Below are 25,986 nucleotides of genomic sequence, written 5' to 3' on the forward strand. Positions count from 1 at the left end.
CGCACAGAATTACTTCACAACACTGAGGTAAAGAGCTGCCTCATCCTCCTCTCTGCTCTGCTTGTCAGGGATTATGATCTTAAATACAGCTGATAAGATCTTCAGCTGAATCTCTGTAGGAATGGCGTTCATGAGGAGACATGAATTACAGGGAGGACGGACAGGACAGACTGGTAATGGAGACTGCATACAAGTGCTGCTGCTCATTAGCCTTATCACCACCTCCTCTCTGTACTTCATGTCTCCTCATGAGCTCCATTCCTACAGAGATTTATCTTAAGATCACATTAAACTGTATTCAGGATCATAATCCTCCTGTGTAATTAGGACAGGTTTTGTGTGTACTAGTAGGATAGCCGAAGTTTTCCTGCGGGCCCTTCCCATGTGGGATATTTGTGACATGTCAATAGGATATGCCATAAATATCTGATTGGTGCAGGTCTCACCTCTGGGACCCTCTCCTGAGTCCAGAACAGAGAGCAAGCCGCACATGCGTGGACAACCTCCATTGAATACTATGGCACTTCTTAAAATCGAGTGATGGCTATTTTTAGAGGTCCCATAGTGTTGAACAGACTGCGCTTGCTATCTACTTTCACACTTGCGTTGTTAATTCCGGTATTGAGGTCCGGCAGAGGGTCTCCATACTGGAATTAAACAGATTTGTTCTGATTTTGCACATCAGGATGCATCCATTCTGTTAGGATGCGGTTGTGTGAAATCAAAACGGAAAAAAAGCTGCACCAGATGGGACAACCCCTTTAATGGGAACCTGTCACATTGAACATGGCGTCTAAGCTACAGGCAGGAGGAGCTGAGCAGATGGATAATATCGCTTTATGGGAAATAATTCAGTAAAACTTTGACGTCAAGGAGACGGTCCTATCGGTGATTGACAGCTGTCTCTGTATACACAGTCGTAGAGGGAAGGCTATCAGTCCCTGATAGGACCGCCTACTGGACTTCAAAGCCTGGAATGAAGAGGCATTGAAAGGGCATCTATCAGCAGTTTTGTACCTATGACACTGGCTGACGTGTTACATGCACTTAGCAGCTGGAGGCATCTGTGTTGGTCCCATGTCCATATGTGCCCGCATTGCTGAGAAAAATTATGTTTTCATTTATGCAAATGAGGCTCCAGGAGCAACAGGGGCGTTGCCGTTACACCTAGAGGCTCTGCTCCCTCTGCGAATGCCGTGCCCTCTACGCTGTGGTTGACAGGGCTAGGTATTGGAAATGTCATCATTGGTTGGGTAGGAGGTGGTAAGTGGTTTTGGAGTTATCAGTTTATCTAATCGGTGGAAATCATTCCACGCGGCTACCATCAGCAGCCGTTCTCGGTACCTTGACTTCGTCATCTATCTCGCTCTGTTCTAATATAACAATAAAAAAGTCAGATCTGTTTTAGAAAGTCATAGCCAGTTCCAAGGAAGCACCTGGTTATGTGAGCGCCATTACCATTTCTATAAGAGCTTCCTGTAGACGAGACGCAACAGATGTTGGAGCCAGAGTCAAGTTGTGGTTCGGCCAAAGTCTCATCAATGTGAATCCCTGTGGATGAGATACGTGCTCGCTGTAAACCCACTGAAGAATAACTTGCAGGTGTGTGGGATTTCTGTGCCAAAAACATTATGCTGTAAGCTGTGCCCTTATATGACTGCAGCTCTGAAGAAGGCATTTCTTAGCCTTATGTAATGTCTAACATTCACTTCTTATATATAAGTATAGTATATGAAATCCGGCAGCACTCACTTTAGAGGTTATCGGGTGCAAGCTTTGACCATAGGCTTGTATATTCCAGGAAAAATCAATGCGGCACTCTTCTTGTAAAAAAACGCAGTGTCTTTATTCACACATGTGACACAAAAATAGGCAATGTTTGAAACGTTGCTATTTTTGTGTCACATGTGTGAATAAAGACACTGCGTTTTTTTACAAGAAGAGTGCTGCGTTGATTTTTTTTTTCTTGAAAAAAAAAATAATAATAATAATAAAAAAAAAATATATATATATATATATATATATATATATATATATATATATATATATACAGATGTGGACAAAATTGTTGGTACCCTTTGGTCAATGAAAGAAAAAGTCACAATGGTCACAGAAATAACTTTAATCTGACAAAAGTAATAATAAATTAAAATTCTATAAATGTTAACCAATGAAAGTCAGACATTGTTTTTCAACCATGCTTCAACAGAATTATGTAAAAAAATAAACTCATGAAACAGGCATGGACAAAAATGATGGTACCCCTAACTTAATATTTTGTTGCGCAACCTTTTGAGGCAATCACTGCAATCAAACGCTTCCTGTAACTGTCAATGAGACATCTGCACCTCTCAGCAGGTATTTTGGCCCACTCCTCATGAGCAAACTGCTCCAGTTGTGTCCGGTTTGAAGGGTGCCTTTTCCAGACTGCATGTTTCAGCTCCTTCCAAAGATGCTCAATAGGATTGAGGTCAGGGCTCATAGAAGGCCACTTTAGAATAGTCCAATTTTTTCCTCTTAGCCATTCTTGGGTGTTTTTAGCGGTGTGTTTTGGGTCATTGTCCTGTTGCAAGACCCATGACCTGCGACTGAGACCAAGCTTTCTGACACTGGCTAGTACATTTCTCTCTAGAATTCCTTGATAGTCTTGAGATTTCATTGTACCCTGCACAGATTCAAGACACCCTGTGCCAGACGCAGCAAAGCAGCCCCAGAACATAACAGAGCCTCCTCCATGTTTCACAGTAGGGACAGTGTTCTTTTCTTGATATGCTTCATTTTTTCGTCTGTGAACATACAGCTGATGTGCCTTGGCAAAAACTTCGATTTTTGTCTCATCTGTCCACAGGACATTCTCCCAGAAGCTTTGTGGCTTGTCAACATGTAGTTTGGCATATTCCAGTCTTGCTTTTTTATGATTCGTTTTCAACAATGGTGTCCTCCTTGGTCGTCTCCCATGTAGTCCACTTTGGCTCAAACAACGACGGATGGTGCGATCTGACACTGATGTTCCTTGAGCATGAAGTTCACCTTGAATCTCTTTAGAAGTCTTTCTAGGCTCTTTTGTTACCATTCGGATTATCCGTCTCTTAGATTTGTCATTAATTTTCCTCCTGCGGCCACGTCCAGGGAGGTTGGCTACAGTCCCATGGATCTTAAACTTATGAATAATATGTGCAACTGTACTCACAGGAACATCTAGTTGCTTGGAGATGGTCTTATAGCCTTTACCTTTAACATGCTTGTCTATAATTTTCTTTCTGATCTCTTGAGACAGCTCTTTCCTTTGCTTCCTCTGGTCCATGTCGAGTGTGGTACACACCATATCACCAAACAACACAGTGATTACCTGGAGCCATATATATAGGCCCAATGGCTGATTACAAGGTTGTAGACACCTGTGATGCTAATTAGTGGACACACCTTGAATTAACATGTCCCTTTGGTCACATTATGTTCTGTGTTTTCTAGGGGTACCATCATTTTTGTCCATGCCTGTTTCATGAGTTTATTTTTTTACATAATTCTGTTGAAGCATGGTTGAAAAACAATGTCTGACTTTCATTGGTTAACATTTATAGAATTTTAATTTATTATTACTTTTGTCAGATTAAAGTTATTTCTGTGACCATTGTGACTTTTTCTTTCATTGACCAAAGGGTACCAACAATTTTGTCCACGTCTGTGTATATATATATATATATATATATCTCTATCTCTGCACTCCAAAGCGCATCTTCAATCAAAGTGTGTTTTTCTTGAGAGAGGCTCATGTTTGGGCCGAAACGTCGCTCTTTGCCACCATATGGGTGATTAAAAACACACTTTTTGATTGAAGATACGCTTTGGAGTGCAGTCCAATTTTTTTTCGCTTTCTACAAGTGGATAAGCACCTGTTACCGTACTTGGATATTGCACCCGTTTGGAAATAAATCTTGTGGGGGTCACAGCTCTCTATGACGTACCGTTTCTGAGATATTCCCAAAAATGACCTGCATTAGCCAATACAAGCCTGCAAGTATTTCTCTTCGTATCCCAACTGCCATACACACGGTCACATGTCCCTTATCAGCCAATAGAAGCTCGCAGGTCCTTAGTCTCCACATACACACAGTTTTACTCCAGGGTTCCATTTTTCTTCAATGCTGTAGTTAAGCTTTAAGGCTGGGTTCACACGGGCGTTGCGGATTGGGGCCGGATGCGTTCAGGGTGCATTCAGTGAAACTCGCACTATTTTGCAAGCAAGTTCAGTCAGTTTTGTCTGCGATTGCGTTTAGTTGTTCAGTTTTTTTCTGTGCGTTTTGATGCGTTTTTCACGCGCGTGATAAAAAACTGATTACAAACAACATCTCTTAGCAACCATCCGTGAAAAACGCATCGCACCCGCACTTGCTTGCGGATGCATCGCGTTTTTCACGCAGCCGCATTCACTTCTATGGGGCCAGGGCTGCGTGAAAAACGCAGAATATAGAACATGCTGCGATTTTCACGCAACGCAGAACTGATGTGTGAAAAACAACGCTCATGTACACAGACCCATTGAAATTAATGGGTCAGGATTCAGTACGGGTGCCATGCGTTCATGCCACGCATTGCACCCGCGCGGAAAACTTGCTCGTGTGAAAGGGACCTTAGGCTAGGGCAATAAGTCGCACAACACATAGGGCACAACTACACTGCTACATGTGTCACGCGACATTGATGTCACACGACTAATTTTATAATGATAGTCTATGGTGTTGCACTGCGACATGTGGCTTGCTGCGACTGCATGGATGGATTTTTTGCGATTGTCGTGTCGCCGCACGTCACATGTCGCAGTGCAACACCATAGACTATCATTATAAAAAATGTTGAGACAGAATGACGTGCGACATATGTCATCGTGTAGCCCCAGCATTAAGGGGGCAGGGCGCTGTGGAGGTCACTGTTAAGGCAGCGGTGTACTGTGAGGTGACTGTTAAGGCAGCGGTGTACTGTGAGGTGACTGTTAAGGCAGCGGTGTACTGTGAGGTGACTGTTAAGGCAGCGGTGTACTGTGAGGTGACTGTTAAGGCAGCGGTGTACTGTGAGGTGACTGTTAAGGCAGCGGTGTACTGTGAGGTGACTGTTAAGGCAGCGGTGTACTGTGAGGTGACTGTTAAGGCAGCGGTGTACTGTGAGGTGACTGTTAAGGCAGCGGTGTACTGTGAGGTGACTGTTAAGGCAGCGGTGTACTGTGAGGTGACTGTTAAGGCAGCGGTGTACTGTGAGGTGACTGTTAAGGCAGCGGTGTACTGTGAGGTGACTGTTAAGGCAGCGGTGTACTGTGAGGTGACTGTTAAGGCAGCGGTGTACTGTGAGGTGACTGTTAAGGCAGCGGTGTACTGTGAGGTGACTGTTAAGGCAGCGGTGTACTGTGAGGTGACTGTTAAGGCAGCGGTGTACTGTGAGGTGACTGTTAAGGCAGCGGTGTACTGTGAGGTGACTGTTAAGGCAGCGGTGTACTGTGAGGTGACTGTTAAGGCAGCGGTGTACTGTGAGGTCACTGTTAAGGGGGCTGCAGCTAACGATTATTTGAATAATCAATTAGTTGTCGATATTTTCATTGATTAATCGGGGGGAAAAAACACCAAAATGAAAAAAAGGGGTTTATATGATCTTACTTGAAAAATTATGTTCAAAGGCCATATTAAAACAATATGTGGGTGGCACTGTTATGTAGGGGATCTGTGGGTGGCACTGTTATGTAGGGGATCTGTGGGTGGCACTGTTATGTAGGGGATCTGTGGGTGGCACTGTTATGTAGGGGATCTGTGGATGGCACTGTTATGTAGGGGATCTGTGGATGGCACTGTTATGTAGGGGATCTGTGGATGGCACTGTTATGTAGGGGATCTGTGGATGGCACTGTTATGTAGGGGATCTGTGGATGGCACTGTTATGTAGGGGATCTGTGGATGGCATTGTTATGTAGGGGATCTGTGGATGGCACTGTTATGTAGGGGATCTGTGGATGGCACTGTTATGGGGAGATCTGTAGATGAGACATATAGCATAAGATGTTATATAGTGTCATCCACAGGTCCCCCTTTTAATAACAGTACCATTCACAGGTCCCCTCCCATAACAGTGCCATCCACAGACGACCCTCCCTCCCCAGAACAGTGCCATCCACAGAAACCCCGCCCCCCCCCCCCTCCCCATAGCAGCCTTGGCCCCGCTCACAGCAGTATTCATTAACCGGCAGTAACTTTTACTTTAAATCACCACATCTTTATTACCTTACAATGAAGCTCCAGTAACAGGCAGAGCGGGCGGCAGCGTAACGTCACTCACTCACGTGACGCTACTGCGCCACCCACTTTATGAATGATACAGGCGGAGCATGTGCGTCACGTGAGTGAGTGACGTTACGCTGCCGCCCGCTCTGCCTGATACTGGAGCTTCGATGTAAGGTAATAAAGATGCAGTGATTTAAAGTTCAAGGACCCGCAGGCATAGTGCCTGACCGCCTGCATAGCAACGAATCGGCCGTTATCGAAATATTATCGATAATGCCGATTATTCATTGCAGCCCTACTGTCAAGGGATTGGGGTTCTGTGAAACTCGCTGTTAAAGGTGTGGGCTGCTGTGAAGGTCTAAGTTAAGGGTATGAGCTGCTGTGGGGGGGGGTCAGTGTTAAGGGGCTGGGTGCTGTGGACGTCGCTGTTAAAGGGGCGGTGTGCTGTAGAGGTCGCTGTTATGGGGGATACTGTTGATATCTTTTAACGACACACACAAACATTAAATGAAATAGATGAAATATACCCGAGCGAAGCCGGGTCCTTCTGGTAGTTGTAGAGAGAACTGGTCGGTGCTCAACAAATGAGGGTTAGGCTAGGTTCTCATCTGCGTTACTGTTACGGCTGAGGAGCGGACTACCTGAATTATTATGGCCGGGGACCGCTGGATCCCCATTCACTATATTGGGATCGCTCAGGTTTCCATTATGAATGCCAGGGTTCTGACAGAAAAATGCAGACGGCAGTATTTTTCTCTCAGAAAGATAACATTCATGCCGAACAACCAACGGATCACATTATAGTGAATGGGCATCGGGCCCCAGTGGTGTCTGGCCCTACTGGATACGGTAATTCAGGTAGTCTGCTCCTCTGCTTGGACAGACTGCTGGAACATCGTACCGTGAAGCAAGTATTAGTTGATCTACACTAGAGATTAGTGTTTAAAGGCTATGGACACCTTTGGGGCCATTTTTTGTCTTTGCATTTCTACTTATTTTGGACTAGAAGTCATTATTTGATTGGTCTTTATTAAACATTTTCAACAGTTTTACCTCTGCAGCTTCCAGTTTCACTGCATCTGCGGACTGTTCCTTCTCCTCACTGAATCCCTCAGAGTTGCTGTGACAGCTCAATCTGTGGCCCTCAGCTTTACTTTCTTAGCATCTCATAAACACTTATTTAAGGCTACTTTCACACTAGCGTTCAGCTGTCCGCTTGTGAGTTCCGTTTGAAGGGGCTCACGAGCGGACCCGAACGCTTCCGTCCAGCACTAATGCATTCTGAGTGGACGCGGATCCGCTCAGAATGCATCAGTCTAGCAGCGTTTGTCCTCTGCTCCGCTCAGCAGGCGGACACCTGAACGCTGCTTGCAGCGTTCGGGTGTTCGCCTGGCCGTGCAGAGGCAAGCGGATCCGTCCAGACTTACAATGTAAGTCATTGGGGACGGATCCGTTTGAAGATGACACAATATGGCTCAATCTTCAAACTGCTCCGTCCCCCATTGACTTTCAATGTAAAGTCTGGACGGATCCGTCTGCAGCTACTTTCACACTTAGAATTTTTTTTACACTATAATGCAGACGGATCCATTCTGAACGGAGCCACCGTCTGCATTATATGAGCGGATCCGTCTCAGACGGATCCGCTCTGAACGCAAGTGTGAAAGTAGCCTAAAATTCGTATGAAACCGCTTAATCTAGGGCTTTAAGATGAGCTCGTGACTGATTCACTGAGAAGGAACAGTGAAACTGAAAGCTACAGAGAATTCAATACAGAAAAAAAAAGATTTTTAGGACAAGATAAGTAGAAAGAGGTTATTAAAAAAAAATATATATAAAAAAATAAAAATGTCCCCAAAGGTGTTATTTGCCTTTTTAATAGTTCACTTGGTGGACTTGATAGCGCCACCAAAAATATCTTTCCCTCACCGGTGGCAGTGAGGAACAGTAGCATCTTATTAATTCGCTGCTGCACCATACAATACGACTGACGCTCATTCATTATAGATTTTTCTTGGTTGGTTCTTGACACTATGGAAAGGTTAGGCGCAAGTCTTGGAATGTATAAATGACTTGTCCGGGGACACTGGACTCTTATTGTTCTGCCAAGACGTTGTAAATGTAAGAAGTGCAGTAAAACGGAGGTTCATGTTCTGAACGTTCTGTCCTCACTGAAATGTTATTGAACTTAAAAGCTATATTTTTGCATCTGATGGGGGCTCAGTGTGAGGGGTGCCCTTAAAGGGGTTGTCCAGGTTCAGAGCTGAACCTGGACAGCCCTCCATTTTCACCCTGGCAGCCCCCCTGACAGGAGCATCGGAGCAGTTCATGCTCCGATGCTCTCCTTTGCCCTGCGCTAAATCGCGCAGGGCAAAGGCATTTTTCTGAGTTCCGGTGACGTACCGGGGCTCTCCATGGGGCTGACAGGAACCCCGGTGATGTCACCGGCACTGATGGGCGGGATTTGGCTCTGCCCTAGCCAGTAAAACGGCTAGGGCAGAGCTAAAGCCCGCCCCTCAGAGCCGGTGACGTCACCGAACACACCGCTGGGCGGAAGTTACCGCCCGGCAGTGTGTTATTGAAAACACAAGAGCCCGTGCCCTGCGCGATCTAGCGCAGGGCACGGGAGCGCATCGGAGCATGAGATGCTCCGATGCTAGGCTCAGGGGGGCTGCCTGGGTGAAAATAAGGGTATGTCCGTGTTCAGCTCTGAACCCGGACAACCCCTTTAAGGTACTCAGGACTGATTGACACTTGAGATGTTCCTGCCAACGGAAGCACAGATCATTTATTTTTATTTTTATTTTTGTCTTTTAATATGTAACAAAGATATCCAATAAGGCTTCTTGCACACGAACGATACGGATTAGGTCCAGATGCGTTCAGTTAAAAATGCGCGATTTCGCAGGCAAGTTCATTCAGTTTTGCCTGCGATTGCATTAAGTTTTTATCACGCGGGTGCAATGCGCATTGATGCGTTTTTCACATGCGTGATAAATAACCGAAGGTTTACAAACAACATCTCTTGGCAACAATCGGTGAAAAATGCATCGCATCCGTACTTGCTTGCAGATTTTTTTTTTTTTTTTTTACGCAGCCCCATTCACTTTTATTGGGCCAGCGTTGCGTGAAAAACACTGACTATAGAACATGCTGCGATTTTCACACAACGCACAAGTGATACGTGAAAAACAATGCTCATGTGCACAGCCCCATTGAAATGAATGGGTCTGGATTCAGTGCGGGTGCAATGCGTTCGCATCGTACCCACGCGGATTACTCGCTCGTGTGAAAGTGGGCTAAGTCTGATGTATTCACTGCCCATAGGATGGATTAGGTCTCGCTGATGGCAGGAATGGGCAGTTAAGGTGGGCATAAATCGCGATAATACTATGTTATGGCTCCGTTTAGACACCTGTTCAAGTGCCTCTGCAGTTCCTTTGTACGCACACATGATACATTTGTTATTATTTGGAGTGGAAAATCGGTATCATATGTTGTGTGTGTGTGTGTATATAGCAGAGATCCCACTTCTGGTCCACCTCATATCTCAAGATCGGAGATGCACCATAATGAAAGAGCACTTTGCTCATGTGCGGGCGCCCCTCCGTTCACCACTATGGGACTCCTAACAATAGCCGCGCCAGCTCGTGACGAGTCAGCAATGAATGGAGAAAGATGAACATGTGCAACTTGCTCTCCATTCAAGGCATAGCCTTTTACTTGAGATAGAAGCCGGCCCCAGAGGCACCCAACTGTTTTGTAGTAGCCTCCAGGCCAGAACTACAAAGTGTCATCCATTGTGTAGTGGACGGAGCTGGTTACTGCAGCATTGTCCCCACTGAAGTCAAAGGAGGTAGTGCTGCAGTAACCAGCTTCGTCTACTACACAATGAATGGAGCAATGTAATTCTGCCTCTTGTTTCCTACTCCTGAACTGTTCATGGGGGGTGAGGGGCGTCAGACCTCTGACAATCTGAACTTGGTGGTCTATTCGTATAAAAAAATCCTGGAAAACCTCTTCAATGTGTCAGAATAGTCCCTGTATTCTTTTGTATGGAATTGAAGGCATAGAGAGGAAGAGTAGAGGTCCTTCGGCTGCCCAGACGCGCTTAGTGTGTCAGTGCCACCTGTAGAAATTGGCTGAAGGCGTGTGGTCTAGTCAGATGTCTGTGTTGGTTAAATGTTACGCCAAGCATGGACCGTAGTCATGGGCAAGTGTAGGACCTAGTCTACGCATTGTCCCTTGAGGGACAGTGTGGGCATTATAAGGAGTCTGTCAACCCCAAAATTGATTTCAAAGTAAGTATCCCGTGTGGGTAGCGGATGACTTTAACTAACCAACATACCCCCTTAATGGTGCGTCTGCACGCTGCCGACATATTCTCCCTTAGAAGCAGTGAGCCCCACTGTGATCCTGTATGAAGTCAGATGGGTACGGAGGCGTGGGATTTCTTACACCTTCACAACCCCTCCCCCATCCAAACCCAGCAACCTGTAGGGGGAGGGGGGGGAGCGCTATATAAGACCTCATGCACACAGCTGTATGTATTTTACAGTCCTTAGATTACAGATCCGCAAAATACGGATACCGCCCGTGTTACATCCGCATTACTGGCTGACCCACTGACTTCGATGCGTCTGTGGGCTGCATTCTGCAAACATATTCTCTTTTTCTGTGAAATGGGCATACGGTTGTGGAAAGCGCACAGGTGATCCATGCACTTTCCGCAGACGTGTGTCCATTCTGCAGAAAGGACATGTCCTGTACTTTCCCGCACCGACCTATTAAAGTCAATGAGTCTGCAAAAAATGCGGATAGAACATGGACGGTATCCGTATTTTGCAGATCTGCAATTTGAAGTCAGTGGGTCTTCTAAAAAAAATTAAATTGCGGACCGCATCGGTATTTTGTGGACCGCATAACTGTTGTGTGCTTGAGGCCTAATAATGAGTTAAACCCTGTACAGTACGACATGTCTTGGGCGGCCTTTGAATAAAGTCCAGAACACAATGCCCTCCTGGCACCACTCGGGGTCCGTCTTCTGGAACAAAGCATTACTTACTCACTGCAGTCCTCCTGCCTTTCTTATTTTATTTTATTTTTATATTTTTTATGCGACGTCCTGACCCTTGTCGATGAATGCACAATAATCCTGAACGTACTTATTCAGGGGAGAAATGCGCCAAACAGTGCATATTCTGAGTATGATCTCCGCTATTCCTAATTTTTCATTCTAATGGCCCTTAATATCGCTCGGTTGGGTAATTTGCTGGAGGTTGCCTTGGTAATACAATGGCTGCAATCATTCTGTAATGTTTGATGAATCAAGCCGCATCCGTGACACTTGGACTCTATCTCGGTAAATGGCTGTATCCGGAATAATCACTGTACAAATGCAGAGCTAATCGCAGTCAAAGAGCTTCCTGCGCCTTTCACAACCCAATTGCAGATTTTTTTTTTTTTTTTTTTTTTTTGTCCTCCTGTTTTTAAAGCCTGTGCAGCATTCATCTGAATGACATGCGCATTAAGGGGACGCTCCATCGCCTTTATCAATGACGCTGGTTAATCATAAAACGAGGTAATATAAAAATCCTCCGATTTCCATTATGGCTGCCGAGGCTACTGTAATTTTATATTGTGTATATAATGTATAAAAAAAAATATATCATTTAGTTCTCATACACTTATAAAAATACACCACGGTGAGGCACTTGCATAACCTTTGCCCGTGATTGCGGGATTTTTCAGGCAAACTGTTTCTCAACCGTACGTGGGCACCCGGTGTGCGTCCCTGCCTATCTGTTCTCTGTCTGAGGGTTGGTGTTGGTCCTCTTTGGTGACCTTCATTACTGTGGTCGTACGGGGTGTTAGAGCCAGGGGTGCTGTTAGGCTGCGTACGCTGTGTTGTGACCTTGGTAGTCGCCACGCGTTGCTGCACCTAATTGTGTAGGGACCCACTAAAAAGAGGTTGCGGTGAAGTGACGTGTGGGCTTATAGGTTCTGCTCAAACAGTTTAGTAAGAAATTTATGTTCCTTTTTATACATTTTGCTCAGTAGTGATAGAACACTATCAGGTCGTGGAGGTCCCACACCCGGTGCCCCCGCTGATCAGCTGTTTCGGGCAGCTGCGGTACTGTTAACTATACGTATACTGTGTGGTTTCTGGGGTTGGCATACTGCAGCTCAGCTCCTGTTCACTTCAATGGGAGCTGAGCTGCAGTATCCCAGCACGGCCACTACACGATGTATGGCGCTGTCTGCCTCCCACGCCAATACTGTATTATTTCCAGTAGCACAGCTGCCTGAAACAGCTGGATCGGTGGGGAGCTGGGTGTCGGACCACCACCGACTTGATATTGATGCGGGTGACTGGAGGATAGGTCAGCAATATCTGTAGCACATCTTTTAGAGGTTGCCTTGAAGTGGCGAGTGGGCTTATATAGTTTGATTAAAATGGATATTAAAATAAAAATGAACATTAGGTTCTTCTTTTTTATTTATTTATAAATTTAGCAAAATGCGCCCGCCACGAATGAGTTACATGCAGACTTCACCCTATTGCATTGAAGGGGGTGAAATCCACAACATAAATTGACAAGACAATTTTACACGGCTGCTAGCGTAAAGTGCTGCGGAAACTTTGAGGCAGTAGATCTGTTGGGTGTACGCCCCTTGAGGAGGTGCGCTCAGTGAACTAGGTCAAAACAAATAATTTTGGGTTCCCGCTAGATACGTTTTCCATCTTTTCTATAGTCTTTTTAAGGAGGTCTGATAAGAAGTTCCTCAAAAAGCGGGTCACCTGCCGCGGGAGTGGTTAAGGGGTGCAGAGTCGTGGTGCAGAGCACGTTGCTTCCTAGATGGTGCTTCCTGGAGGGCACCCCTTCCCAGTAAATAATGGCAGCAGTGGAATAGCTTGTATATCTATATACGTGTGTATAGAGTCTGTATTGTCCGGTTTATTGTACCTTGTATATCCCTGCACGTTACGTGCCGTCCATATGCACATAGACTGCAGTAATATGTAAGCCAGAGGGTAATTCTCATCACTGTGGGGGACCATGTGGCTGGCTCTTTAACCAGGTGTGTTTCCAAAAGTGTCCTGTAGGGGGAGCTGTCACTGTAGCTTAAAACCCCACATGCTTTTGGCAGAAGTTTGGTTTACATGATTGATTGCATTGGTTCATTCACTGACCTGATTAACTCTTCACTTTCCAGCAAAGCCAAGTCGAAAGCTGACATTCCTCTATTTGGCCAATGATGTCATTCAGAACAGTAAACGCAAGGGACCGGAGTTTACCCGTGAATTTGAGAGCGTTCTTCTGGATGCCTTCTCCCACGTGTCCAGGTAGGACAAATGACAATTCAATTCTTACCCCGGCCGGTGGTCTCTGTCTTCTCTGTAGACGCTATGTGACGTTCCTTAACCCCCGGGCTTCTGTCTGCACATTTATACTCTAAATAGTAAACCATTGTGCATGTCCTATTTTATTCTAGTTTGCGTACAGCGATAAGCATTATTACAATGGATCCACAAAAAAAAACTGATCCGCAAAAAAAAACGGATGCCATACGGAACGCCTTGGGGTAATAACTTCACAAATTAAATTTTCACTGTAAAAAAACATTTCTCTTGAACCGAACCAGAGGTTTGTGAAATGTTTTTGTACAGCACAAATACATTTTAGAAGTTATTACCAGAAGTCTCGTGAGACTTCGCGAAGCAATAACTTCGGCTCATCGGAGCCAATACATTCTAGTACTGTACGGAGCTCCTGCTCCGTACAGTATTAGAACAAAGTTGTATGCGAATTGACTTCGGATGTTTCATTCGAAATTGATTCGCTCATCCCTCCTGATAACCTATCCAGAGGGATAGGTCATCAATAAAAATAACTTTTGGAAAATCCCTTTAAGACTTTCTTAAAGGGGTTGTCCTGTTTAGGATGCCTGTTTTTATATATACGATGTTAGGAAACTCTGGGTTATTAGGGGGGTCTTCATCTCTTGGTTAGAGTGTTTACAAAGAGCACGTCTTGCTCTGGAGGACCTGCCCGACATACAGAAGACATTGATATGAATAGGCACTTGTAATGCTTCATTTTGCCTGTGGTGATGCTGTGGGAAAGAAGAACACTTACTGCTAGAGTTACAGATTGCTGGAGGTCCCATGATCATCTTATTGTCAAGGGACCCTTCTAATAAGTAGGAATTGCCCAAAGTGGGGAAGCACTTTAAATAACACGCCTATAATATTACTATTAGAATGACTCCAGGTGTATGATAGACTGTCGAGTGCTAGAAATGCAGTCTGCACTCTGCATCTAGGCAGCATTCAACCCTAGACATGGTGGCCATAAATCTGCTACTGGGGATTCCATAGGTTTTTCTCTAGAATCACATAATTGTCAGATTGTTAGGGGCTCGGTCCCCTCCCCCCTCCGACCAGCAGCATGAGACAGATACAAAATTGAACACTACACTGCAATTTTTCCTGTTCACTTGTGTGAGGTTTGAGGTGCAGTACCAGACACAACCACACAGTATTGGAGGGCGCTGTTTTAGGATGCTGGAATGAAGGAGTGTTTCAGTGGGTGACATGGTTTTGTCTTTCCAGAAACCCCTTTGACTCTGTGAATTGGTTCCCATTTTAAATCTGTGGAGTTGTACATTGCTGATCCCTTGAAAATGTCGTATAGGCTGCTAGGATGGTCTAACGTTCTCCCTAAGAGAAACGAATATTCACCGCTCCCCTCCACAGCCCTCTAGTGGTGTGTGCACTTTGTTTTTAAATCCTCTTCCGTGAAAATAAAGCTTGAACAGATGACATTCCTCCTTTTGGTTTACTTTCATGGGCTCTCCTGACGAGCCTGGTTTAGTACCGTATTTTTCGCCTGATAAGACGCACTTAGGTTCTAGAAGTGGAAAATAACCATATAAATATTTTTCATCAGAGCTCAGAGCAGACCCCCGTCAGAGCTCAGAGCAGACCCCCGTCAGAGCTCAGAGCAGACCCCCGTCAGAGCTCAGAGCAGACCCCCGTCAGAGCTCAGAGCAGACCCCCGTCAGAGCTCAGAGCAGACCCCCGTCAGAGCTCAGAGCAGACCCCCGTCAGAGCTCAGAGCAGACCCCCGTCAGAGCTCAGAGCAGACCCCCGTCAGAGCTCAGAGCAGACCCCTGTCAGAGATGTAATAGATAAATTAACTTACCTCTCCTGTACTCGCCGCTCCCTGGTCTTTTCCGGTGCAGAGCAGCGCTGTTATATTGCGGCGTACAGCATCAGGTCATACTGCACAGACTACATCCTGACGCTCACCAGTACCGGTCCTTATACCTCCTGCAAGCTGGTAAGTGCTTCCATAATGGAAGCGCTCACTGGCATTCGCTTTATAAGATGCACTGCCTTTTCCCCTATTTTTGGGTGTCCTTTTAAAGTGTAAAATACAATACTTTATAGTTTCATGAAATAACAATTTTGAGTCATTGATAAAACTGTTATGCCATTCCTCTGTTATCCCTCCTGAAAATGTACAGCTGAATTTACCACCGGGCGTTGGTAATCCCCTTGTCAAAGTGTGCCTCTATAGAGTCTGACACGTCAGCCCTTATTGGACAGTATCGGAGTGCGTAGGCGCGTGCCCTTAATTGGTATGTCCCAGTTGTCAGTTTCTTAAAGGGGTTGTCTCACTGCCAACATTGGTGGCATATCTCTCATCACCTCTGGGACCCGCGCCTATCTTTAGAACAAAGCGCCCAAGGTTCAGGAGAGTACACCACGCACACGGTGCCACCTCCATTCATTTCTATGGGAGTGCCAAATGTGGGCTCCATGCCTTTTTGAGATTGGTGGCATATCCTAGTGAACAACATGTCCATTCTGAACTGTCCTCCCACCTCTCCTCCTGCTCCCTCTTTGACCGCCTACAATCCAGCTTCCGAACCCACCACTCGACCGAGACTGCCCTTACCAAAGTCACCAATGACCTACTGACAGCCAAAACCAAGAAACAATACTCTGTCCTCCTTCTCCTTGACCTGTCCTCTGCCTTCGACACTGTTGACCACACCCTTCTGTTGCAAACTCTCTCATCTCTTGGCATCACTGACCTGGCTCTCTCCTGGATCACATCATACCTCACAGACCGGACGTTTAGCGTCTCCCACTCCCACACCACCTCCTCGTCTCATGCCCTCTCTGTTGGTGTCCCGCAAGGCTCTGTCCTAGGACCCCTGCTCTTCTCAATCTACACTTTTGGCCTGGGACAGCTCATAGAGTCCCATGGCTTTCAGTATCACTCCTATGCTGACGACACACAAATCCACCTTACTATCAAGAATCCCACAATGTCTATCTTCTATATCATCCTTCTTCGCCTCTCGCTTTCTTAAACTTAACATGGATAAGACAGAATTCATAATCTTTCCCCCATCTTGTTCAACCCCCCCCAACAGACCTATCTATCACGATCAATGGCTGCACATTATCCCCAGTCAAAAAAGCCCGCTGCCTTGGAGTGACCTTAGATTCTGCCCTTTCCTTCCGACCGCACATCCAAGCCCTTTCCACCACCTGCCACCTCCAACTCAAAAACATCTCCCGCATCCGCGCTTGCCTTAACTTCGAATCTGCGAAAATGCTCGTACGTGCCCTCATTATCTCCCGCCTAGACTACTGCAACATTCTCCTCTGTGGCCTTCCATCTAGCACCCTCGCACCCCTCCAATCCATCCTCAACTCCGCTGCCCGACTAATCCACCTCTCACCTTATTACTCCTCTGCCTCTCCCCTCTGCCAATCCCTTCACTGGATCCTCACAAGACCTCCTTCTCTCCTCTCCTCTTATCGCCTCTTCCCACAATCGACTCCAAGATTTCTCCCGTGCATCCCCCATACTCTGGAACTCGCTACCCCAACATATCAGACTCTCACCTTCAGTGGAATCCTTCAAAAGAAACCTGAAAACCCACCTCTTCAGACAAGCCTACAACCAATGACCCTGCTGCCTCTATACCGCCATGACCAGCTTCACCCTCACCTACTGTGTCCTTCTCCCATACCATGTAGATTGTAAGCCCTCACGGGCAGGGCCCTATGGAATGAATGGCTCTTTAATAATAATAATAAATAATAATAATAATAATATACCAGGTGAGACAACCCCTATAATATCCCAGAGGACTAGTATAGTAAGGTCACAATGCAGATTACTAAGTAAATATGCTTCAGTTATTTTCTGATGAATACAGAAGTATTTACTAAAATTGACTTAAAAAAAAAAAGTTTTTTACTCTGGCCACTACGCTTCCTTGCCTTTAAGCAGTCATCTCTTTATCAAAGGCAGAATTACAAATATATATTAACTAGTATAGATAACATAGGATCCACTATTGACAATATGTGATGGGCACAGTTTACCTTCTCCCCCTCCCTGCAAAATGACTTCCGTAGAGGTCACTGAGCTTGCCTGCCGAACTCTGTTAGTGGTCAGTGAGTTAGCTTGGCTCTTGTAATGAAGGCGTCTGTGTTGGTCCCGTGTTCACATGTGCCCACATTGCTGAGAATGATGGTTTTATTATATCCTAATAGGCCTCTAGGAGCAGCGGGGGCGTTACCTTTATATCTAGAGGCTCTGCTCTCTCTGCAAGTGCCGCGTCCTCTCCGGGACAGGTGTGATTACATTTACGCTGCCTGGCCCTGTCAATCAAAATGCAGAGGACGCGGCAGTTGCAGAGAAAGCAGAGCCTCTAGGTGTAATGGCAACGCCCCCCGTTGCTCCTAGAGGCTCATTTTCATATATCAAAACCATCATTTTTCTCAGCAATGTGGGCGTCCCCTAAATTTTCTCTCAAATGTATTTGTGAGTGACTGATGCATCTTCTTCTGACTTTGCACGGCCATAATGGCGGGAGACTCTTCTGCTGGAACACGGGGCCGCGATCACACTCTTGGAACTGAGAAGGAAGTGCGCGATAATATATTACCAGCAGCGTTTGGCCGCTAACAACTTTCACATAAATCACAAGATCTAGGTTTCGGGAAGCAAAGCTTGTACTCAAGGCCATATATCAGCTCAGCGGGAGCCGCCTTCTAGAAAGGGGGAATTAACTTAACCCTTAAATTGCACTTGGATATTGACTGAATACATGTTTTGTGCTCTTGGCGTTGATGCATCTTCTCTTTCACAAGTATGTCCATTCTGTTCTTTCTACGTACCCCAAGGTCTGCTAATACTGTGATCTACATGGCTCCTAACACCTTCACACCTTACCGTAAAGGGAATGTGTCACCCATGTATTTTTCCAAATTAAAAAACATTTTTTATGTACATGATTATGGGGCAGCCATCTTCCCATAGCCGCTGCTCAGATCTGCGCATAACTGTTTAGAGATTAGCTTTACAGCAGCAACTCGGGTTATTGTGCAGGGAGGGAGAGGGGGTAAGCTGTGACCATAATATGGAGGATTGGTAGCATATAAAGCCAGGTCTTCTCTTTCACTCCAGTCCAAACCTAAAATTTCACCGTTCTATATAATTTACATGCCTGATGCCTTTCATTCCTCAGCTGCCGTCTCTGTTCCTCCATTCGGTTCTGCGGTCTGATTTTCTTCAAGGTGGCCTCCACTGTCTGTCTCAGATTTCCCCCTGCCGAGCTCTAAAAGAATGTCAGACGTGCCCCCTCCCTCCCCACTGTCCTCGGACAGATGTGCTCCAAGAGCGGGGGCAATGTGTGCACCCAAGAGCAATGGAGGGGGCGGGTCTTAGACTTTCCAAACAGCGCTCTGTATGCGGAAGTCTGAGACTGTGGCGGCCATCTTGAAATAAATCAGATGGGGGAGCAGAAAGGAAAAACAAAGGAACCATGGGAGGAATGTCGGGCACCAGGTACATAATCTATGTATAGTCAAATATTAGGTGTGGCTGGAGGGTCACTAGAAGTATATGTTGCAGACATACAGCTCAGTGGAGTACCCCTTTAAATCCAAAATACAATTTGGAGAATTGGAACAGATTTCTGTCCATAAAAAAATAAAATAGAAATTGCAGCATAAAGTGCAGAGACTGTCAGCTAGCCATGGATGCCATTCTGTAATACATAAATCAGTCCTGTCTCTTATTACAGCGTGGCAGTGGAAAAGTTTGGTTTGCTTACCGCCCCTGAACCATGACTGCCGCGGAGACGCAGTCTACTCTCTGCGCTGAGCAGAGGGTCTGTTACATTATGTTCTGATATCTGATCATACTCTGCCACCACCTTCACCGTTTCCCATGTACCTGCTTGCTCCTTCTGATGATGTGACTTGCCTTCTTTCTCCCTCCTTTATGTTGCAGTGAAGCCGACGATGGCTGCCGGAAGCCCTTGGAGAGGCTGCTACACATCTGGCAGGAGCGCGGCGTCTACTCCGCCGACTTCATCCAGCAGCTCAGGCTGGCGATCAATGAAGACGACAGCCCCAGGGAACCTCCAGGTACATCGCCTATGAGGGGCCCCATGTGACATTGGTCCGCCTTGCTTTACTTGATGCATGGATGTAAGCGGCGCTGTTTTCTAAGGAGCGCCTCCGGTTAACCCCTCCTCCTCCTCCACAGGTGTCCGCCTCACATTCATACTGATGTCACATGATGTATCTAAACCAGTGTAGTTGACCATGGCAACCAATCAGATTTTGGCCAATTTTCATTTTTTTTTTTTTTTTTTTTTTTTTTTTGGGGCACCAGCTTTTAAAGGGATAGTACAGCTTTTCAACCCTTTTGAGCAAACATCCCCCCCAATCTACTGTACTTGTGGAGGAAAGCATACTGGGTCAGGTGCTGCTTGAGGGGCACCGCTGCTGCCGGTCATTGGCTGCAGTGTCACATGTGACTCACCCCCCCAGCAACTTCGGAGCCAGAACAAAGTGATAGAAGCCAGGTAAGTATGCTCCCCTCCACAGATACAGCGGTGAGGCCCCTGCCCGAAAGGGTTTGAAAGCGGAGACCTCTTGAATGCATCCTCCTCATTTGTATTAGGGTCCATTCACACGTCCGTAAGTGTTTTGCGGACTGCACATGGCCGGCCCTATGATAGAAATGCCTATTCTTGTCTGCGATTGTGGACAATAATAGGACATGCTCTATTTTATTTTTATTTTTTGCGGGGCCGCGGAACGATACTACGGATGAGGACGGCAGACGGCGTGCTGTCCGCATCGTTTGCAGCCCCATTGATATGAATGGGTCCGCACCCGTTCTGCAATTTTGCGGACCCAGAACTACGGACGTGTGAATGGACCCCAAGTCTGATATTATTGTCCACTTTGTAAATTACTTAGGCCACATTGTTCTGCTCGGTTCCATCACATGACCGACCCAAACTGCACTCGACGAATCCCATTGACTATAATGGAGTCTTTCAGGTTTCCTTCATGTTAGGGCTTGCTCACACAAACGTTTTTTGGGTTCCATATATGGAACCAATCATTTCAATGGTTTCGCAAATGTACTCCGCATGCATTCCTTTTCCGTTCCGTTCAAAGATAGAACATTCAAGTCAATGGGTCAGCAAAAAAAATTAAACGGAACACATACGGAATGTACTCCGTATGTATTCCGTATCCTATCCGTTCCGTTTTTGTGGAACCAGCTATTGAATTTTTTTTCTATGTAATTACTGTGTAATGTACAGTACAGACCAAAAGTTTGGACACACCTTCTCATTCAAAGAGTTTTCTTTATTTTCATGACTATGAAAATTGTAGATTCACACTGAAGGCATCAAAACTATGAATTAACACATATGGAATTATATACATAACCAACAAGTGTGAAACAACTGAAAATATGTCATATTCTAGGTTCTTCAAAGTAGCCACCTTTTGCTTTGATTACTGCTTTGCACACTCTTGGCATTCTCTTGATGAGCTTCAAGAGGTAGTCACCTGAAATGGTCTTCCAACAGTCTTGAAGGAGTTCCCAGAGATGCTTAGCACTTCTTGGCCCTTTTGCCTTCACTCTGCGGTCCAGCTCACCCCAAACCATCTCGATTGGGTTCAGGTCCAGTGACTGTGGAGACCAGGTCATCTGGCGCAGCACCCCATCACTCTCCTTCATGGTCAAATAGCCCTTACACAGCCTGGAGGTGTGTTTGGGGTCATTGTCCTGTTGAAAAATAAATGATGGTCCAACTAAACGCAAACCGGATGGAATAGCATGCCGCTGCAAGATGCTGTGGTAGCCATGCTGGTTCAGTATGCCTTCAATTTTGAATAAATCCCCAACAGTGTCACCAGCAAAGCACCCCCACACCATCACACCTCCTCCTCCATGCTTCACGGTGGGAACCAGGCATGTAGAGTCCATCCGTTCACCTTTTCTGCGTCGCAGAAAGACACGGTGGTTGGAACCAAAGATCTCAAATTTGGACTCATCAGACCAAAGCACAGATTTCCACTGATCTAATGTCCATTCCTTGTGTTCTTTAGCCCAAACAAGTCTCTTCTGCTTGTTGCCTGTCCTTAGCAGTGGTTTCCTAGCAGATATTCTACCATGAAGGCCTGATTCACACAGTCTCCTCTTAACAGTTGTTATTCTCATTAACTCTTTGAATGAGAAGGTGTGTCCAAACTTTTGGTCTGTACTGTATATGCCATACGGAAAAACGGAACCGGAAACACTACTGGAAAAGAAACGGAAAAAGGATTCAGGGAAAAACGGCCCGCAAAACACTGAAAAAGCCATACGGTCGCGTGAACAAGCCCTTACCCGGCACTTTGCCAGAGGAAATGGAGCAGCATGCTCCATTATTTTGTCCTGTTTTTTGGCTCCTAGGAGCCCTATGTAATGGGGGATAACGCATCAGTCTAACAGTCTTGCTGTTATGGGGGCACTGGGGATAGCTCTGTTATGGGGAAACTGTTGTGATTTGCAAAATTTTGAGGACTAGGTGACTTATCCATGGCTGGTTCTGTTATGGAGGCACTGTGGCCCCTGGAACACTCATGTCCCTTCACCTTGGACTTCTAAACGCCCTGTAATGAAATAGTCGTTGAGTCCTTTTTTCCTTTTTGTAACTGGTTTTGGGGTATATGGCTGGGGGGGGGTTCTTGGCTGGGGCACTCTACTGATTGTCAGAATTTAGGTGCCTTTCCCATGTAACAGTGTTTTCCCGCTGAAGCGTTAGATTAAGTCGCCGTGACGTGCCAGGTTACTGGGGGCATGGTAGTAAACTGAAGATCAAACGGCTTTGGCGCTGGTGAAATAAGCCTCACAAGTACACGTCCTTCTTATCTCTGGTGTTTTGTAGGAACGTTCTTGGCGGGCATCCATTGTGTTTGTTAGAGATAGGCCTTCCATGGAGTGATAAGATCATTCTTCCATTGGCTTTTCTGATACAGTATCTTCCCCGTGATGCTGAGTTACTGTAGGAATGGAGACACTCCGATGGAAATCTCATTACCAGCACAAGTCGAGGTGCCTGACTTGCGATAACCGGGCTGTAGAGCGGTTTCTCATATTGGCAGTGTTTCCTTCTAAGCTGTGGGATGTAAATTTCCCCAGGGAAAAAAATAAACCACAAATGATATTTTTGGTCAAGGAAGGTTACGCCTTTTTACATATGTAGTATTGCTCTGCTGCGCTATACTCCAAATCAAGCTGTACCCATCGCTGAAATGTGCGTAAAACGTACTCAAAATGGTGGCATTCCATTCATAAACTTCTAGCAGGGATAATGGAGGAGTGGCACATCATAGTCTTATGAATAGATAGATAAAAATAAAAGGTTAAAAGACTGCTATGTCTCCCCGTCAGTCTCTGCGCTCGTGCCGGCACTTTAGTTTCAGCGCATGCGGATTGGGGAGGGATACTAGGACGCCAACGCCGCTGTATAACATGTGCTTTTCTCAATGGAGGATCTTTTTAGTTTTCTAGTTACCGCTGTCTCAACTTTCTTTGCCAAACACCAATGATTAATACTGGGGAGGGGGGGTGGGTTTGCTTTATCAGAGGCGGGGGGGGGGGGGGGGCGCGGATCAGAGGCGGGGGGGGGGGGGGCGCGGATCAGAGGCACTGGGGGGGGGGGGGCAGATGAGAGGCACTGGGGGGGGCAGATGAGAGGGGGGGGCCGGCGGATCAGAGGCGGGGGGGGGGGGCCGGCGGATCAGATCAGAGGCACTGGGGGGGCGGGAGGCACTGGGGGGGCAGATCAGAGGCACTGGGGGGGGCAGATGAGAGGCACTGGGGGGGGCAGATGAGAGGCACTGGGGGGGGCAGATGAGAGGCACTGGGGGGGGCAGATGAGAGGCACTGGGGGGGGCAGATGAGAGGCACTGGGGGGGGGCAGATGAGAGGCACTGGGGGGGGCAGATGAGAGGCACTGGGGGGGGGGGCAGATGAGAGGCACTGGGGGGGGGCAGATGAGAGGCACTGGGGGGGGGGGCAGATGAGAGGCACTGGGGGGGGGGCAGATCAGAGGCACTGGGGGGGGCGCAGATCAGAGGCACTGGGGGGGGGGGCAGATCAGAGGCACTGGGGGGGGGGGGGGGGAGATCAGAGGCTGGCGCCATGGTCAGCTCCCTGCTGTTGTGTGCACAAAGCACAGGGCAGCAGGGAGAGTGTAAAGTCCTATTCACCCTCATAGAGCTCTATTAGGGTGAATATGACAAGGGTTCTACGTTCTAGCCCTTAAGGAGGCTAATAGTTATTAAATAAAAAGTAAAAAAAAAAAAAAAAAAAAGGTTTAAACACACCCCCCCAATATAGAAAACAATATATTGTATATCGCACATGCTTAAAATTATATCGCAATATAGATTTTAGGCCATATTGCCCACCCCTAGTTGACTGTATCTTGGTAGGACCGCTGGACTATCTTGTTTGACACCCTCCGGCAAGTTTAGATGTCGGGAAAGAAGAATTTCAACATGTCTGATCCTTTGTTTCCACTGGATCCCCATTGTGTATGGTGGAGTTGGGATGAATGCTATGTGTTAAAGATGTATGGGCACCTTAAAGAGAACCTAAAGGAGGTCCTCTGGTTTCACTCTGCCTAGAGTACCCCAAACGCTGTACACACTGCATCCTAGCGGGTTGTCTACGTGCAGAACTTCCTGATGGGTGTTCTAACCAAACTGTTACATGTCACGTGTCCATAGCTGCCCCACTACTTCTATTAAGAGCATTATTCTTTGAACTACTACTACTACTACTCCCATTTTATCCATCACCACCACTCCTCTGCTTGCTTTGCGTGCAGTTGCATGGCTGCTTTTAATTAATCAGCTTCTGCTATAAAAGCTGATCTGCCCTCACTCCTTGCCTGAGCTTAGGTTTCTAGTTTAACCAGTGAAGGTGTGCTATTCTGATTGTGCCCATGTACTGAACTCCTGCCTGTTAACCAGCTCTGTTTTCTCTGCTGCCTGCCCTGACCTTAGCCTGTCTACTGCACTGAACCTTTGCTGCATGGGTTGCACAAACTCACCCTGCCCTGACCTTGGCCTGTCTAGCGTACTGAACCTTTGCTGCATGGCTTGTACAAACTCAGCCTGCCCTGACCTTGGCCTGTTTACGGACTATGAGTATTGCCTGACCCCTTGGTGCTTTGCACCAGAGTTGCTGACTCCCATAGGTCAGCTGCCAACTACAGCTGGGCTATTCCAAGAGGTAGTGGCTTGGTGGGTCCCCTGCAGTGAAGGCCAGATCCCTGATTTAAAGTGTGAATACCAGGGCATCGCAAGAATAACACCCTTGGGACTAGCCCAGAGGTAAACCGATTAATTGGTACAGAGGTTCCACATCTAGCATGCTTTGCTCTTTAATGTATCACAGAGCTTGCTCTCTCCCTACCTGATGTGAAGAGGGAAGGTGTAGGGGGCATGAACATTGGGGTGGTTAGAGCAAGCTCTGAGAAACACAACAGAGTAAAGCATGCTGGGATTGTTTAGAAAACCCAGCAGGAAGTTCTGCATGTAAACATCCTGCCAGAATCCAGTGATGCTGAGAACAGGGGAAGGAAAGCGAGGACAGAAAAACTGGTATTGGGGCCGAAAATATGCCGTGTTTGAGGTACTCTGGGCAGATAGAAAAGCTCTTCCTTATAAAACCAGAGAACCCCTTGTAATCTGAACCTGTTATCTGGTTTTGGTTTGGACTGGATTTGATCATAGGCTGTTTAACCTCATTGGTCCTGTTATTTTTCTTTGATTTCCCTTTGTTAGGAAAAATAGGTGTAATCCCGGCGTGTGGTGTATGCAGCTGCAGTACCTGGAGTCATGAGGGCGATGCAGAGGCCTAGCGGTCATGGAGTCATCTCTGTAAGCACGCCTGCTCCTCACTGATTGATATAAGTGCTAATGTAAGGGCTTTGTAATCCTGCCAGGGGGTTGTCAGAGACATAGGTGCAATGCTTCTGCACCGCCCGCGTGACTCTCGCTACTTCTGCTGCACCGCCCCGCGTCACTCCCGCTACTTCTGCTGCGCAGCCCGCGTGACTCTCGCTACTTCTGCTGCACCGCCCGCGTCACTCCCGCTACTTCTGCTGCGCCGCCCGCGTGACTCCCGCTACTTCTGCTGCGCCGCCCGCGTGACTCTCGCTACTTCTGCTGCGCCGCCCGCGTGACTCTCGCTACTTCTGCTGCGCCGCCCGCGTGACTCTCGCTACTTCTGCTGCGCCGCCCGCGTGACTCTCGCTACTTCTGCTGCGCCGCCCGCGTGACTCTCGCTACTTCTGCTGCGCCGCCCGCGTGACT

General features: G+C 46.8%; 1 protein-coding gene across 2 annotated transcripts in view; it reads left to right on the forward strand.

The window, feature by feature from the left end:
• The window catches only part of RPRD1B (regulation of nuclear pre-mRNA domain containing 1B), a 67,478-nt gene that overhangs the window by 12,013 nt on the left and 29,479 nt on the right, over positions 1–25,986 (forward strand). For both annotated transcript variants that reach the window (XM_044296840.1, XM_044296841.1), the window contains exons 2-3: positions 13,482–13,611; positions 19,595–19,731. In XM_044296840.1, the coding sequence (XP_044152775.1) occupies positions 13,482–13,611; positions 19,595–19,731 (267 nt within the window). The remainder of the gene's footprint in view (positions 1–13,481; positions 13,612–19,594; positions 19,732–25,986) is intronic.

This window comes from Bufo gargarizans, chromosome 6 (assembly GCF_014858855.1).
Source record: "Bufo gargarizans isolate SCDJY-AF-19 chromosome 6, ASM1485885v1, whole genome shotgun sequence".
NCBI lineage: Eukaryota > Metazoa > Chordata > Amphibia > Anura > Bufonidae > Bufo > Bufo gargarizans.